Genomic DNA, 17,311 nt, shown 5'->3' on the forward strand with positions numbered 1-17,311 from the left:
GAAACAGGATAGGGATGTTAGATGGGATGAAGGGAGGAAGAAAGGACTCAGAGATGAAGAGGGACCTGATATAGAGTAGGATGATGGATTTTGTGTTTTGTTAGGAGTAATAAAATGTTTGTCTGGTAGTTGTGTCCCTCCAAAAACCTACCTTAACCGGTAGATTACCTTAAAAAAATATATTATTATTACTACTAATCATTGCCATCCTCACTTATTTTCAGAGACAGCTTTATATCGATAGATGTATGTATACCACCATGATAATAGCTCAAAGAGTCCAAACCATGATCATTGGAGTGGTAAACCAAGAGTGAAGATTCACAATAAGAGAATTTTTTATTTTTGACAGAAATATTACCAATGTTCACAAAGTGATAGTGTGTGAGAACACACCTGTCCAGGAGTCCAGCACCTTCGATCAAGAGGGAGCCATGCTATTGGGAGGCCTTCCTCCTCTTGACTGTCTCCCTTCCTTCCAGGTGGGACTACGAGGCCCTGCTGCAGAACTCAACATTCTGTCTGGTGCCGAGGGGCCGGCGGCTGGGCTCGTTCCGCTTCCTCGAGTCCCTCCGTGCTGGCTGTATCCCCGTGCTGCTGGCCAATGCGTGGGCGCTGCCCTTTGCCTCGGTCATCGAGTGGCGCTCAGCTGCTGTTTGGGCTGATGAGCGCCTCCTGCTGCAGGTGAGGGCCCAAGGCCATAGGGCTATCCCTCCCTCTCCCTGCCTCAAGTCACACTGCTGTAGGCTGGCTGCAACTGATGATGAGATGGCTTTCCCATCTTTAAAAGTTCTCTTGAATAAATCTTCCATCATCCTCAGGGCTTTGAGTGAACTTACTTACTTGAAGTCTTGAGGACAATGGCAGAGTTAGCCGTCAAAACGCTGGCCGCTGATTACTTGACCTGGCTGAAATACCGATAGAACTTTGTCCATACCCTTCGCTGGGATCACAGGTCAGGCCAGGAAAATTAGCAATGTGTTGCTCAAAGTAGATATGTTAGGACTTTGTGAGATGAGGTAAAAGGTTGGCAAGGATTACTGCAGTGTGAATTAAAAAGTAATGTCTAGCATAGGGGAAGCGAGTTAGTGAGGAATGGCTGTGGTATAGAACAAAAAGGTGGGGAGAAGCATGTTAAGCATAGGAGTACAGAAGTGGTAGAATGTCAATATTAGAGGTTAAAGGTGAATCAATCCATGTGGTCATTATTCATATTAATGCCCTGGCATGTAGTCATAGGGAGGGAAATATAGGGTGCACAATCAATTAGAGGAATTAACTGTGGGAGTTCCTGAAAGTAAACATTTGATATTGATGGGAGATTGGAACTTAATGGTAGGTATTGGGAGAGATGATAGCAAGGCAGAGGATTAATATTTAGGAAAAAAGGAATGACCTTGGAAAGAAACCAATGGATTTCTACTCGAGAAATGGTTTAATCATAATTTCCATTTGGTTTAAACGTCAAAATAGATGTAATTATGTATGAAAAATACCTGGGGATTAAGAGAGATATCAATTTAGACTATTAAGGTTAGACAAATTTAGAAACAGTATATTTAATTCTCAATTTTTTCCGGGATTGGATGCAGATTCAGATCATAAATTAGTAATAATGAAGGGTAGTGTCATTTCAAAAAGATAAAACATGGAAGGCTGGTAATTCGATGTAGAAGCATTTATCGGGAGGATTACGTACTAGGAGACAGTGGAAACATTAATGTGTGAAGATAGGAAGATAATTATATCAGAAGAAAGTTAGGAATATGTTAAAAATGGGATTTCAATAGCTACAAATGAAACTATAGGAACAGTTAATAGGAATATATCAAGAATAGGCTACTACCATGTTCAAAGAACCTGAGGTTGCTACCAAGGAAGCATATTTATGGAGCATGACACTCTATAGATCAGAGACATTGAACATTGTAAAAGTGGACTGGCAAAGAATGAATGGAAGACTTTGAAACATGGTGTTGGAAGAGAATGCTGAAGATTAAATGGACCAATGAAAAAATGAGGAATGAGGAAGTATTTAGAAGACCAGACGAGAACCATATGGAGAACCTTACTTCAAAGAAGAACTGTATGGATTGGACACAGCTTCAAGCACAAGGGATTAGTTAGATACATGATAGAGGGAGAAATGGAAGGGAATTTTCCCAGATGAAAACCAAGGGACAAGTGCATAGGATAAATTAAGAAGGGCACAATTAAGAAAAGCTATCAGGGAGTGAGGAAAATAACACTGAATAGAAAAGAGTGGAGGATTGCAGTAAAATCTTAGGATTGAAATACTGATGAATGAATGAATAGGAAAAGGGCCAGGAAACTATGGATTACAGTTCAGATGATAGTCAAGATATATTAGAGAAGGAAAGGAATCTATGGTATAATGAGGATGTATTTCATTTGTTTCAGAGATTTCAAGAAGGCCTTTGATAGAACCATTTGGATAGAATTAATGAATGCATCACAGAAATAGAAGTGGATTGGAGGGATAGGTTACTTATCCATAACCTGTACTAGTCTCGGATTGCTCAGGTGCAACTAGCAGATTGAGTCTGGATTGGCGGTGTTATGAAGAAAAGTAAGACAGGATTGGCCATTATAACCCATGCTTCTCAGCAAATATGTGGAGTAAATTATAAAAGGGGCAAGGGAAGAACTGGAGAAATGAATAAAAGTCATAGCGGAATTGTGGAAAAGGCTACTTGGGTCTTCCACCGGGTCAGTTCCTCCATCAGGTGTAATCGATGAAGGAACTTACCCAGTGGAAGACCCAAGTAGCCTTTTCCACTGCAAGAATTCATAAAATCAGTTAGCTTTATAAATGATGAAACTTTAGTTTGTCTGTCTGCCAAGGGATTGCAAGCATAACTGAGTGCATTGGAAAGTCACTGTAATAGGTATAGGGTGAGAAAAATGTAAACAAAACAAATTTGCAGAGGTTTTCAAGAAAGCAGGCAGCCAAGTGAAACATTGAAATAAGCCTGGAATAACTAGAGCTGATGGAATTGTTTACGTACCTTGGAAGTTTTTTTTAACCAGATAGTCAGGTGTAGTAAAGACATAAGAAAAAGAATAGTGTCAGGAAAATAAGATTTCATCAGAAGGAATTCATGAAATGGATGTTGAGAAATGGCATTAAGGAAATATTAGGGTGATATTTATGCAACATGCTTTTGTACAGCATGGAAACACAGTTGTCAAAGCAAGATAATAAATATAGATTAGAGGCTTTTGAGATGTGGGTATGGAGGAGAATGCAAAAGGTAAAATTAATGGAAAGGAAAACAAATGAAGAGGTGGAGGATAATGGAGGAGAAAAGGTTGCTGGAAGAAATTGGATGGAGGCAGAAAAAGTGGATGCAGAGCATTGGGTAATGGAGTGTTGATTGGCAATTGGATGTTGGATAGTGTGATAGAGGGGAAAACATTATGCAACTGAGGAAGGGGCAGGAGTAGGATAGCATGTAGGACAGAATGAATGGGGGTAGACAATATGCAAATTGGAAGAAGAGTTTATTGTTGTGTCACATGTCAGGTTGTCTTTTGTTAGAAGAGGCTTAGAAATGTAGAGGTCTTCAGTTTGTATCCATTCAAAATATACTCTAAATGGGAAACTTACCGAGCAAAATGTTTCTAGTAGTATTAAAATGAAATAATTTGTCTTAATGCTTTGGAATATTATTTATATTTGGAATAGCTGCCGCACCATTTTAAACTGAGAGTCATATTGTGAATAATTACACTTAAATTAATTCTTAATCTGCGGTTGTCATGCAAACTTGCAGAAGCACAATGGAATTGTTAATTTAAAGGCAAGAGGACATTAATCTTCCATTCTCACTGTGGTCACTCCACTAACTCCTCCTTTCTCCTGTTTGTGCCTACAGGTCCCTGAAATGGTTCGCTCCATCCCACCATCCAAGGTGTTTGCCATGCGCCAGCAGACGCAGCTGCTTTGGGACAGGTACTTCTCTTCGGTTGAGAAGATAGTCTTCACCACACTTGAGGTGAGCAGTCCTGCACCGGCGAGTAGTGCCATTTAAAACTCTCCCTCCCTTCTTATCCATTTCTCCCCTGATTCAAATATTCACTTTGCAAGGAGGACAAGGTTTGTGTTGAGGCACCCTGGCTTCCAATGAATGTGGTGAGACTCTGAAAGGAGTCAAAGTGGCCACTTAGCTCATATCTGGAATAATTTCTTAACAAGTGCAAATTTTATATTCATTAAAATTTATTCATCTGAAAATCTAGTTTAAACCAGCCTTTTCACGTTTGGTATAGATGTAATTAGTTACACCAGCACAAAAAAATGCTATAATTTATATTTATCGATGTGTCAGTTTCATGTCTTGTGGTAAAAAATAAAACCTATTTTGAAACTGAGCTTTGAAATATCCAGGTTGAAAAAAACAAATGTTACCAAAATATCTTTATGATTTACTACTGGCATAGTAAAACCATGTTGCCATTTTATTTCTCCATTAAAATACTCAACAATATACCTGGAAAGTCACTGAACTACTCATTTTAAGTTTAATTGTGTGCTTGGTTTGTTGAGCAAGTCCTTAGCAAAAATAGAAAAACAAATTATTTTGAGTAGATTTATTTTATTTTATAACATAATATCCTTTTAGCTTGATAAAATTCTCCCAGCATTTCTCCAACTTTTTTTAAGCCATCCAAAAATTAGTATTTTGGAAGGTCCTCAAAATGGGCATCTGTGTTAGTGATGACCTATTTGTTCAATGTGAATCATTTTCCACCAAGCCATTTTTTCAAGTTTGGAAATAAAAAAAGTCACTGATGGTAAAATCTGGATAATATGGCAGATGCTGCACTAACTCAAACTCTCATTCATTATATTCATTTGAGTCAACCACTTTTGGCCTTTTCAAAATACTGATTTTTTTCCATGTCATGAATGATAATGGATAAACATGGATGCTTACTCCGTTTCTGTACATGCTAATGGAATTCTGAAATTATTTTGGCCCACTGAGATTTCTACAAGTAGAGAGTTTCCAACACACATTTAAATTTTTAAATGCTGTGCAATGGAAATTTTCGATTTAAGAAGTCATTTTCTAAATTTGGTTGCAATAATAGTCAAAAATATTGCTTAGCCACTTCTAAGAAGTTGAATCTTGAATGACTACCCTAAATGGATGGCTCAACGAGGTCATTGGTGATTGACCTCAGCAATATGCTGCTGATGGATATTATGCTTTGTGATATGGGGCACTTCTGCAGTAACAATCAGTTTAAAGCCAAAGACCAGGTTGCACTCCTATTCACCATGTGTTGCATCCACAGATCATACGGGAGAGGATCCCATCACAACCTTCCAGAGATGGCCTGGTGTGGAACTCATCACCAGGGGCATTGCTGGCCCTGCCCCAGTTTTCGGACACTTGGCGTCACTACCCCTTCTCTCTGGGTGTCGGATACCCCACAGGGTTCCCGGGCATGGAAGCCACTGTTTCTGAGGATGGCCAGCAGGGGGAGCGTTTCACAGCAGTGGTGTACACACAGCAGGCGGCCTTGCTGGCACCCCCTTCATCCCCGACTGCTCAGCCTCTTCATAGACTGCTGCGGAATGTGGCACGCAGCAATTTTGTTGCCAGGGTTTGTTTGCTTCATTGTTTATTTTCCTTCAGTGATCATTGGAAGAAGATTCTGATAGTCAATACTAAGCATGAAGCACTTCAATTTTTTCAGGATTTACTGGATTACTCCCTAGGGCTAAACACACTGTTAGCCAAATGTATGTGCATTATGAGAGGGATGGAAGGGCTTTGGCAAATTTTCTTTTGTTGGCGTGTTTCTCCATAAAGTGGTATTTGTACTAAGCATGTAATTCCCAAGGTTTGGATAGTTATTCAAGAGACATCAAACAAAGTAGAATTCAATCAATTTAATCTAACATTTCTTTTGTAATGAAATATTTCTTCACCAGCAAGCATGAATACATTTTCAGTTTTTTTTTTGGTCACACCCCTCTTTCATCAATTGTAGAAATGCCTAATTATAGATTTACTTTGGAAATTGTCAGTCTGTTCACTTGCATAAAAGATATTATTTATGATAGTGCTTCTGCCTCATGTACATCTGCTCTCTTGTCGATTGCCTACCCTGGCATTTGTTTGAGGAGAAATTTTTAACAAAAATATGTACCCACTTGATTCCATATGTTTTGTTTGTAAAATGCCTGTAAGAGTTGCCTTATATCTATAGATGCTATTTTATTCACGAAAATTTCAATTGTTGGGTGTACAAAGACTCCTATTTCTGCCTGATATTTGTAAAAATTTTCTTGGTGCTTAAACTTCTCTTTGCAAGCTTTTTATACATTTTTTTGGGAATAAACTTGTGCAGTGTTGCTATCTCAGCTGTAAGAAAATTAATGGATGGCTAATATAATAATTGATAATTCAATAAATGATCAATGGTGGATAAAATAACTGCAGAGGCCGACACTTGCAGAGTTTAATTAAAATGGAAAAATGGGTTGTTAAAAATCATCAAAAGGGAGACTATAGACTTAACAAAATCACACTCATGGAAGTGGCTTAATATTACTAATAAGGATGAACTTATCATTGGTATTGTAAATTTTATTGTGCCTAATGCATTTTGGTACATGAATTTTTTGTTATAATGTACGAAGTAGGAGAGAAATCATATCAGCATCAGTCCCTGGTCAAGTCGCTGTGAACTTGTTGAATTCTGTCTCTTCAGGAGCAGGAGGGGGCCCTCAAGGTGCCCTTTTGCATGTATAGAGCTCTCCCTCTCGTTCTCACAGCATGCTCTCTTGTCAATTGGCAGATTGTGGTCATCTGCTCTGGCGAGAAGTGCGGTGGCCGCTTTCCGGTGCGATGGCCTCAGCTGCCTTCCAGCGTCCCCATCAACGTGCTGCAGGCAGAGGGGGGAGGTGGTGGTGGGGGGGCCTTGGCAGGGGGCGTTGTAGGAGCAGGGGGCGGCATATCCCGACGCTTTCGCCCCCATGCCCTCATCCAGACGTCTGCCATTCTCTCGCTTGACGAAGACTGCCTGCTCACCACGGACGAGGTGGACTTTGCCTTTTCTGTATGGCGAGCATTCCCTGAGCGCATTGTTGGCTACCCAGCCAGGTCACACTTCTGGGATGATGCCAAGGTGAGGTTCGTTCCTTGGAATTGTGAGCCGTGAGTAAAGAGCCCCCCTCTGGAATCATACCCTTTGTGTGAGCACTCTGGAAGCCTAGCTCTTTACCCTTCCATGCATTCTGCAACCTTGAGGTAAATTGCTGTCTCAAACCTTCCCGTGGATATTAAATTTGTGGCCATGTTCATGGCACACATTACATTGGTGTACCATAGCATATTGGCTTAGTACCTTTGAACTTGGTGATTAATGACACATTGAAAACTTCATACTTTATTCATAGCATTTCATTTGACACCCCCAATTCTTCAAGTGGATATGTTCATGGAGTACAGCCTTATGGATCAATTGTGGTAAAGTGTTCCTGCTACCACTCTACATTGTGGCGCACATAAACCCAAGTGCTCTCCTGATGAGTCAGGATGCCAAGTGATGCAACTGCTCTGGCTGGAAGAATTTTGCCGAAATACTTTATCTGTCTGTCAAAGAAGGGTTGGGGCTCTTGGATGAATACTTTCACTTTGAATGTCCCAGCAGCAGAAATCAAGTTGCAATGATTCACTATTGTGGGTTCGATGTTTTGAAATGGTGATATGTTTTGCTATTCATTCATCCTTCCCATCTTCATTTAAAATTCATTGCATTCATAAATGTCTCTCAACCCATGTGTGCCCTCTGCTGTTAATTCACCTTTAAATTGCCTACAAATCTTACAGTTTCTCTTTGTAAATTGGGTGAATAAAGGTATTTGGAAGTGAATACATATGACATATGCAGCCAAATCAAATATTGTGGCAATGTGTGGCACTAGGGTAGCAGCTTCAACTGTGTTTGACCTCTGCAGGGTTCTTGGGGCTACACTTCCAAGTGGACCAATGAGTATTCTATCGTCCTGACCGGTGCTGCTTTCTACCATCGATACTACAACTTCCTGTACACACGATGGCTCTCCCCCCTGCTCCTTAAGACAGTGGAGCAGTCACACAATTGCGAGGACATCTTGATGAACTTCCTAGTGGCACATGTCACGCGACGCCCACCCATCAAGGTCACGCAGAGAAAGCAGTACAAGGAGCAGCCCCCAGGGGGTGCTAGGTGAGTGGCCCTCATCCCGCTGCTGCAGCAGTGTAGTAATGCTTATAGGAGGTCAAAATGGTATTAAATATGTATTAGCTACCTTTACCTTCAGGGAAAATACAGATAAATATTTAAGTTAGAATAGAGTCTTGGAATGTTCGGCCGATGTTGAGGGCAGGAAAATTAGAATGTATTAAGTAAGATTTGGGGAGAGGAAATATTGATGTTACAGGCCTGTGCAAGGTGAGATGGAAGGATAGCGGAGTTTACTGGAGTGATGGTGATAGATTAATATACAATAGACGAGAAGAGAGCCAGCGAGGGGTAGCAGTAATATTGAAATAAAAGGGAGGAAGGAACGAAGGAAACATAAGAGCAAGAGACTGATAGAATATCAGTAGTCAAAGCGAAAGGATAACCGATAAACTTGTTCAGGTGTACATGCCAGCAAGCAATAGTTGGGAGGAAGAAGTGATAGGTTATACAATCATTTAAATGGCTTAATTGTGGATGTTCCTGTAGGGAAACATATGATAGTAATGGGTGATTGAAATGTTAAGATAGATGAAGGAAGAGATGTAAGTCTAGTAGAGGACTATGGTTAGGTAATAAGAAATGACCATCGGGAGAAAGCGTTAGAGGTTTGCAGGAGACAGTGATTAATCAAAATTATTATTTGGCCTTGAGACTACAAAAAGCATAGGTATACATGGAAAATGCCCGAAGATTCGGGAACATATCTGGTTGTTACAAAGGAACATACATATCAAAGGATCATACATATCAACTAAAATGGCTTACTCAAAAGATAGACATAGAGAGCACCCCTTCCTAAGTAAGGGCATAAGTGATTGGAACAGATTACGTAGAGATGTTTTGAAACCTTTTCCTGTAAATATCTGGAGATTCAAGAAGAGGATAGTCAAAAACCTAGACTGAATTACTTTTTCTTCCTGTTTTGATCCTGTTTGCTTCAAGTTATTCATCGGTTTTACTGTATTTTTTTGTAACTGGAAATTTTTGTTTTTTGTTTTAACTGTAATTTTCAATTATTGATTGGTTTGACTGTACCTTTTCACCTGGTGAATTGCCAAATTGCATTGTAACAAATAAATAAATATTAGTAGGGCTACATTCTGGAGTCTTCTGAACCATGAAACAGCTGATTGTTTGTGCTCTGACTTGTCCTATATTTTACTTTGTAAAGTCCTTGGACCAATAAATATTATTATTATTATTTTGTTAGGCTCAGATTTAGGAACAGCATGATTAATTTGTGCAGTTTCCAGGGAGCAAATGCAGACTCAGGTTATAATTTAGTAGTAATTCAATGTAGCATCTGATTCAAAGAAACATTACAGAGATGATGTTAAAAATATGGAACATGGAAACAGTAACAGGAAAAAAAAGAAATGTGTCAGCAGACTTAGAGCAATTTGAGAGTGAGGACAGGGAGCTGGGTACTATCGAGGTGAAATAGAAACATCAAAAAGTGATTTCAAAAGCTGCAAATGAAAGTATAGAAACAATAAATGGGAACAGAACAAGAAAAGATCCATGGATTATGGATGATATAATAAGAAAGATACACGAAAGAAGGAAGTGGAAGAATGTAATAGCAAGAGTTAGTTTGAAGGAAGTATATATAGTTATAGAATTAACTGAGGAGGGAAACAATCAGTGAAAGAAGCATGCTAGATATGCAGTGCAAAGGTCTTTCAGATTTTCACAATATCACTGGCTTTCATTCTTTTAATTCTGCAAACTGTTGCATGTTCACCCACAAAGTGAGAATTGTTTACTTCTTCACTCAGGTCGCCGTGGAATGACCCAGACCATTTTGTGCAGCGACAGACTTGCCTCAACACATTTGCGGCTGTGTTTGGGTACATGCCCCTCTTGCGTTCCTCAATGCGCCTTGACCCAGTCCTATTCAAAGACCCCGTCTCCAACCTAAGGAAGAAGTATCGCCAGATTGAACTGGTTGGCAGCTAGTAGTGGCAGAGAAGAAGTCAGTTGGGCAGTGTGCCCATGTGGAGCCATCTGGTGGTGGTGCTGAAGGTTGCACTGAATCCGAAGGTTGAGTCATGAGTGAGGGGGGCGTGTGCAGCAGAGGGAGTGATGCCATCCACCTGCTCTGACCCTTTGTCCCCCCCCCCCACGCCCCTCATTGGAAATGTATGCCCCCTATACCATTTTCAAACCTTGGCTCCCTTTTCTACTCTTGTGCCACTAGTGAGCGGAATTAATATGATGGGGTTTTAAAAAGCATTTAGTAATAACATGTTTGATAAGTGAAAATGGATATTGTGCTCAATTCTAACTTGTCATTCCTTCAATCTCAGTCAGGTGCCCTTTTTAATACCAACTTAAAGTTTGTGATTTTTTGAAACTATTTATTGTCCCTGTTCATGCAGAGGAGTGCAAGGGAGGTGCGCCTTCCACCAGTCACCAGGGAGGAGCACCTCAAGGTAGGCAGGTGCATGTTGAGGCCCTGCAGAATGCTTTACTGAGAAGCATTTTGAAAATTCCAGGTGATGACCAAAAGTCATGTCATTGATTTGTGATGCTAATGCTAGTGACTGAGATCTTGTTTGTATTTATGTATGTTGACGATGCTTGTGGGAGATTTCTACAAAACTCTTTTCAGCTTACTTTATTGAAGTCAAAATCAGTGCTTGAGGTAGTCAAAATTTCTTATTATCATAATTGTAAATTAAAATTCTTGTGCATAGTTTTTTTTATATTTTTATGAAGGAAGGTGTGTGTACAGAGATTAATGCTTCCATTGGAAATGGCTACAGAGTTCATTCATGTCGAAACTTTGGCAGAAAAGTCATTTATATCAGATTTAATAAATGGGATACTTTGCACATCGTAACCAGAGTGAATAACATTGTCAGTAAGACCAATATTTTTTTTAATTATTGTATAAGAAATGTATCATGGTACTTGCAAGTATTTGGAAGCTGATTGGGTGAGAAGAGGGGTGTATTACAATACAACCATATCATTGCTATAGGTTTCATAGAGAAATTCCACTCAAAATCCTTCCAACTGTGTTATCCTTAATGAGAAATGGCTGGTTGGTGGCTGCCTTTTCATTGAGGTTGCTGTATTCATATCATGTCCCCTTAATGCTCTAGGCATGTCGTGGAATGCCCCAGTGAAAAACTGTTTACCCAGGCAAAAGATATGTTGAATCTCTGATTAACTATTGTTAGTAAAAGTATTTTATTGGGATAGAAAAAACTCAACAAGGCAACTTGATGAATAAGAATGCATTTATTCTTTATATTACTAGCGATAGGAAATGTTGAAGGGATGATACAGAAGACCTCAGGAAGGATGTGGTAGTAGTTGACTTGCAGGTGGACTGAGAGTGATGATTTGAATCTCACCCTCCCCCCTTTCACTTCTTAATCCCTGTGCACAGTAGAACTCCAATTATCCCTTCAAGCCGTGCCATGCCAAGATGCCATAAACCATGAAAACTGGAAATAATTGAGGATAATTTGAGGATGGGAATAGAAGTGACAACATTTTCTGTGAATGATTTGTATTGACATTATCCATAAATTCCAATGGGGTAAATTTTTTCCATTACTATGAAGAATTTGTTCAATTCACAGCACGTGGAGAATAGTGAGTCTTCTGCATCTTGCCACACATCCAGTATATTCAGTAAATCCAGTATCTCAGGCATAATTAATGGGTAGTGGAAGTCTTGGATTTATTCCACAAATTCTGGCATAATAGCGGAAAGAGCCTCATTTGGCATTTTTTATATTGACTCAAATGGTTTTGTACCTATTTCCGATATATATTTTTGTTTTGTACTCATCACCCAGGCAGTAATATTCTTCAAAAAAAACTTCAAATAACAAGACATATAATTATTGACGAGGTCGATATAGCAATGCCTTGCCTTTTCTCATGCCTTTGTGGCATGCAAAATTAGGGAAGCAATTGGTTTTACCCACTGAGTGAAAGTGGGTGTCAAGTTGATGGGAAGTATGGATCTTTCTACCTCAACCCGCCCTGGTTTGTTTCTCTGAAATCAGATGCAGTATGAATCAGGTCATTATGAAAACTGGTCTGTGAACCACAGTATCACCCTATGGCTTGGTAGGGTGTACTAATGTTGCTCATCCCATTATTGGTTCCACTTTGAAAGTGTGCCCTTCTGGCAGGCTTGACCTTCACCTTGAGTGTGTATTGTGGAATACTGTTTTGACCTGGATATTCTACCAAGTGTCAAGGCATCCCATCCATTAATGATCAAGCAGATTGGGTCCCTCTCACAATGTATGCTGGAGGCTGATAGGGGATGGGTTTGCAGGGAGGAGGGCTGCTCAAAATTAAGACTTTATCTGAGGTGCAGTCGACAATTCATTATTAAGCACTACCCCAGTTGAAAATGGGGTAGTGCTTAATGATCACAAAGTAAAATGGTGATCTTCTCATGAAAGAAAGGTTGGGGCATTCCAACTGAATTCAGGGAATTATCAGGGATATAAATTCTGAATGTTACTCATGTTCACTAGAGGCCATTTGCGTGCCTGTATGAATTCAGCCAGGAAGACTTTTCCATATATTTCATTAATTGTCAATCCTAATGTCAATCATAAGTGGCATGTTGAAAGTTGTACAGATGCATGAAAGCATCAAACTTCTACTCTTAGGTGTATTGCAATTAGAGCAAATTTAGATCATAAACGTATCAAAATTTTTTCTAGTGTTGTCCCATCAATCACTTTACGAGAGCTGCCATTCAAACTTCTGTAGCACATTACAACGATCACGATGGCTTAATTAGGAGAAAACCATGTACTCCAAAATACCCTCATCGGTTTTTTTTTCTTGAGCACTTAGAGGAAAGACCATATGCAAGGAAGAATTTACTAGTTAAATAAGATACATCTTATGGCTTTGCTTCACTTTAAAATATCTATTTGTATTATTGTTCAGTACTTCATGGCTCTGTATGTGATATGGCACTACATTGGGTATTTAATGAATGATTTCATGTAGTTTCATGAAAATTATAATAAAGTGAAATTACTGTTAATTGAGAATAGAGAGTATATGCTTGAAGTAGGTTCTCCAACACTATGCATAATTGAAAAGTAATCTTTAATTTCAAATGATGTGTGGGCTCAGAACATTATTAGAAACAGAACATTAAAGAAAGAAACTTTGTGGAGATAAGTACTTGGCTATCAGTAAGAGATAATGCTGATTCTCCTTGGCATTTAAACTCTTGGCAGAACATTTCGGAAACAATACTGTTAATCTCCTTGTACTTATCTTCATCAAAGTTCTAGTAACTCTCTGCGATTGATCCAGTTACTGAAGTTTCCCATCTTGGCATGGTATTGACTAAAAGTAGAAGTAAATTGCCTTATTGTGAGCATGCAAGAGGCAATCAAGCTGAGAGGAAAAATGGGAGATGAGGATTCTGTGATTGGAGTTCAACTGTGCTTTTGTTACAAATTTACATATTCACTTTCTAGCATCAATTAAGGTAGATGGATCATATCTCAAAAAACATTTTTTAATACTATCGACTGCATAACATGTTTTCAGGATGTTTTTTGTAACTACATCCCACAGCAGTGCATAGATGTTGATATTCTACAAGTGTGCATGCAAGCTCAGAGAAAGAAAACATGTGCACGCATTCAATGTCCTCCAGGGGGCAAGGTCCCTGTGTGTCCCTGGCATGATTGTACCCCTCGTTTTTATACATAAATAGTTCTTGCTTCAATTGTGATTTTAGGCTTTGATGAGAGCTATCCTTTAGTTATTTTTACTTATTATTTCTATAGTTTTCATGTTTCATTATCAGATATGTAAGTATGGATAATCTCATTTTATCCCTTTAAATCTTAGGTTCTCTCTAACTCATTTGTCTTTCACTAAACCTTTCTGTATGGATTTGATTGCTATTCAAACAAAAGCACTATTACTGTTAGTGAGTTCTGTTGTGTATACATGGAGTAAATGGCCTGAATGAAGAGAGTTAGATTGGTCATTGATTTTAGTCAAATTATGGACCGAAGTCATTATTCATTTAATGACTTGTTATCAACAATCGATTTATCAAAAATTAATCTTACAGAAATATTTTCTACATTTTCAGTGGGTAGATACTTCTGGGTTATTCATTTTCTCCTCACTAATGAAGTGCTAACTATTTCAACAGATTCAGGCTTGAGGTCGTGGAAGTTCATCATAATGAAATAAGGACAATTTGCACTTTTCCACAGTTTATTTAACGTTAAATAAACTGTGGAAAAGTGCAAATTGTCCTTATTTCATGCGAACTATTTCATATGACAAATTTACACCAACCATTGCAGAAATCATATACCATAATTAGACTAGTAATCCATAAATGTCTGCTTCCTTGTTTTGCTAATAATGATTCACAGAGTGAGTATAAATGTGTCGAGTCCTCCTTGGAGGGATATGGAATGCCAATCGCAAAGTGCATGAATGTTGCCAATTAAGTTGTTTCCATATGGAATTATTGTTAATGGCTAATGACACCATTTCATTAGTCCTTTTTTATGTTCATGTAGCCAGCCATCATTGTCTTTTGCCTGACTTCAGCAGAATATTTTAACAAACGTACTGACATTTAGCCTCTATCAAAATTGGCAGCAGCAAGATTTCCCGAATTTCCCAGTTGATTTATTGATATGAAATGAAATGTGTGCCCTCTGAGGTTGTTTCCTGGAAACTTCTTTGTCAACTTCTTTTGTCATTTCAGTAGTGGAATTTTGGATGAGTCCGCTACAAGCTAATGAATAGGCTTTAAATTCTAATTGCTTCCCATGTGGTGTTCTTCGCCATTTGCACTTTCAGGCTTTCCTCTCATAGAAATCCATGAAAAGCAAAAAGGAAGGTTTTAAGATTGAAGCAATATTTATTTTTGTGAAGTACCTCAAATATATAAAATGCACTTTCACATCTTGCATAAGAATTGGACCGACTCATAGCTTGTGCAGTTTGGTGTGTGTGTACATCTGCTGGACTTTGTGAAATCAAATTGACTTGGAAACTTTTCAAGAAGAGGATGAGTTTCCTCTGGCTCTCAAATATCACCCTCTGGTGGAATTTCAAAGTGCCCTCTGGCCAAGGAGATAGATGTCCACCAAGAGGGAAGAAGTGCAGTGAGCAGATGTCTTCATGCATGCAACTGTTTGTCTTGCCTCAGATAGCCACTGAGGCAACTGCCTTTGTTGCCATGGAGTTGGTACCACTAGTCAAGGAGTCAATTGTCCTGGGTATGCCAATTCCATGGGGCCTTGCAAATCACTTCCCCCTGTTGCTAATGTGCATTATAAATTTTGTGTGCATGCTGTCATAAAAACCAATACGTTATAGATTATTAGCACTTGTGGTTGAAAAAGTCATTTAAAAGACAATCATTGTCTTTTAAAAAAATTCTAATCGTGATGAATGGATCCGTAACTTGGTCATCCACAAATGAAAGCATTTGAATTCAACATGATAGAGTGTCAAATCTTTTTTGTTGTGAATTTATAATTTTGAACTGTAATCACCATTCCATTGCCCTATTTCTTGTGTTCCTATTTTTTGACCAGATTGAGAGTTATTCAAGAAGAGTAAAACTTGATGGGAAACAATTGAAACATGCATCTAATTTTATTGGATTTGAAATTGGAAGTAAAAGGAGAAAGAAAGATAGTGTACAATGATGCATTATGTGATTGTCTACATAGCTGGTGATTGGAGCCATTGCGTGCTGTGAAATGTCTCAATATTATGTTTGTAGCTCTTTATAGATAATTTGGTTTTCTATAGTAATTTCATAATTATTTCCTTTTTAATTCTGCCATGGATGAGCCATTAATCCAAAATGCCTGTTATTATTCACTAATTAGGGATTTGCTATCTTAAGCTGAGGATGGGGATCTGTAGTTGGGGAAATTATGGAAGGAAATTGGTGTCAGTGGAAGGGAGAGCCTACTGGGACAAGGAAATATCAGTTTAATTTGGAGAAAAGAAAGCATGTGCATGTCCCAGAAACTATTCCAGGCATCCAGCTCAAAATGCATTTCTAATCAAAGTTGGAATTGTGCCAGTGTAAACATTCCACAGCCTCATAGAAAATAAAATGTAGTGGTTGGACGAATTTCCCCAGAATCCCTCATGATCAGTCAATTGGATATATGTTTTTGTATGTATGATTTGCTTATTTTTTCATTTAGTGTTAATCATTACAAACCTGGTCGGAGAATCACAGTGTGCCATGGGAGAAAATATGCATTACTTTGTCCAGCTGGTTCACTCTGGGTGGCAGCTGGTTTAGTCAACTTTGTTAGGTGTGGTCAAGTGAGCCGATGTGTATGTTTGGGATACCTGTACTTAAATGCTTGGGTGTAGTTTGTTGTGCATTTTCCTGTTTAAATGAGCTATATTTATTTTAATGAGTGATAAAAACTATGGCATGTCACTGGGTTCTTGTTTTTAATTTCCCAATTAATTGGTCAGTGTAATCAATTTGCTAGAGATGCCTATGTTTATGTTGATGTTGCTGTTTCTATCACCTAGATATTCTGGGTGGGTTGCCTATGGAGGTGTGCTTAGTTTACTGATTGGTGGGTCTAGCTGCTCCTTGGTTTACACTTATGAACAGTGACTCCACAGGTCTTTCATGTCTAATTTTTATTCATTTAAAGGCTGTATGTGTTAAACGTATCTCTACCTGCAGCCACCTCTTGAGGCCCATGTATTTTGAGAATTCTAATAGATGATTCTATTTATGGGGTGTACTGCTGCTGGTCTTCTGTACACATCTAAATGTCAGTTGTGACTGAATTCTGTAAAACCCAAACAGTTCCAGTGGGCCTGCCAAACCGTTTGTACTCAGTTCTTTTCAAGTGATCTTAACCTTTTTGCTCAATAGACCTAGTAGTTTATCTCAATCTCCCTAAGTGTTTCAATGGAGTAATTTCACTTCACTGAATAAGAAGTTCTCCATATTTCATGCATCCATGAAGTATGATGGCAATGATTTTTCAATTTCTCCTTGACATATACTTAA

At 38.7% G+C, this 17,311-nt stretch overlaps 1 protein-coding gene across 1 annotated transcript in view; it reads left to right on the forward strand.

The window, feature by feature from the left end:
* Window positions 1-14,430, forward strand: part of ttv (exostosin glycosyltransferase 1 ttv) — a 63,814-nt gene extending 49,384 nt beyond the window's left edge. The window contains exons 6-12 of the mRNA XM_071584621.1: window positions 483-684; window positions 3,900-4,019; window positions 5,326-5,637; window positions 6,838-6,943; window positions 6,980-7,167; window positions 8,000-8,250; window positions 10,047-14,430. Of these exons, the coding sequence (XP_071440722.1) occupies window positions 483-684; window positions 3,900-4,019; window positions 5,326-5,637; window positions 6,838-6,943; window positions 6,980-7,167; window positions 8,000-8,250; window positions 10,047-10,227 (1,360 nt within the window). The 3' untranslated portion in view covers window positions 10,228-14,430. The remainder of the gene's footprint in view (window positions 1-482; window positions 685-3,899; window positions 4,020-5,325; window positions 5,638-6,837; window positions 6,944-6,979; window positions 7,168-7,999; window positions 8,251-10,046) is intronic.
* Window positions 14,431-17,311: the final 2,881 nt, after the last annotated feature.

Source organism: Hetaerina americana, unplaced genomic scaffold (assembly GCF_022747635.1).
Source record: "Hetaerina americana unplaced genomic scaffold, ioHetAmer1.1.p SCAF_2, whole genome shotgun sequence".
NCBI classification, from domain to species: Eukaryota; Metazoa; Arthropoda; class Insecta; order Odonata; family Calopterygidae; genus Hetaerina; species Hetaerina americana.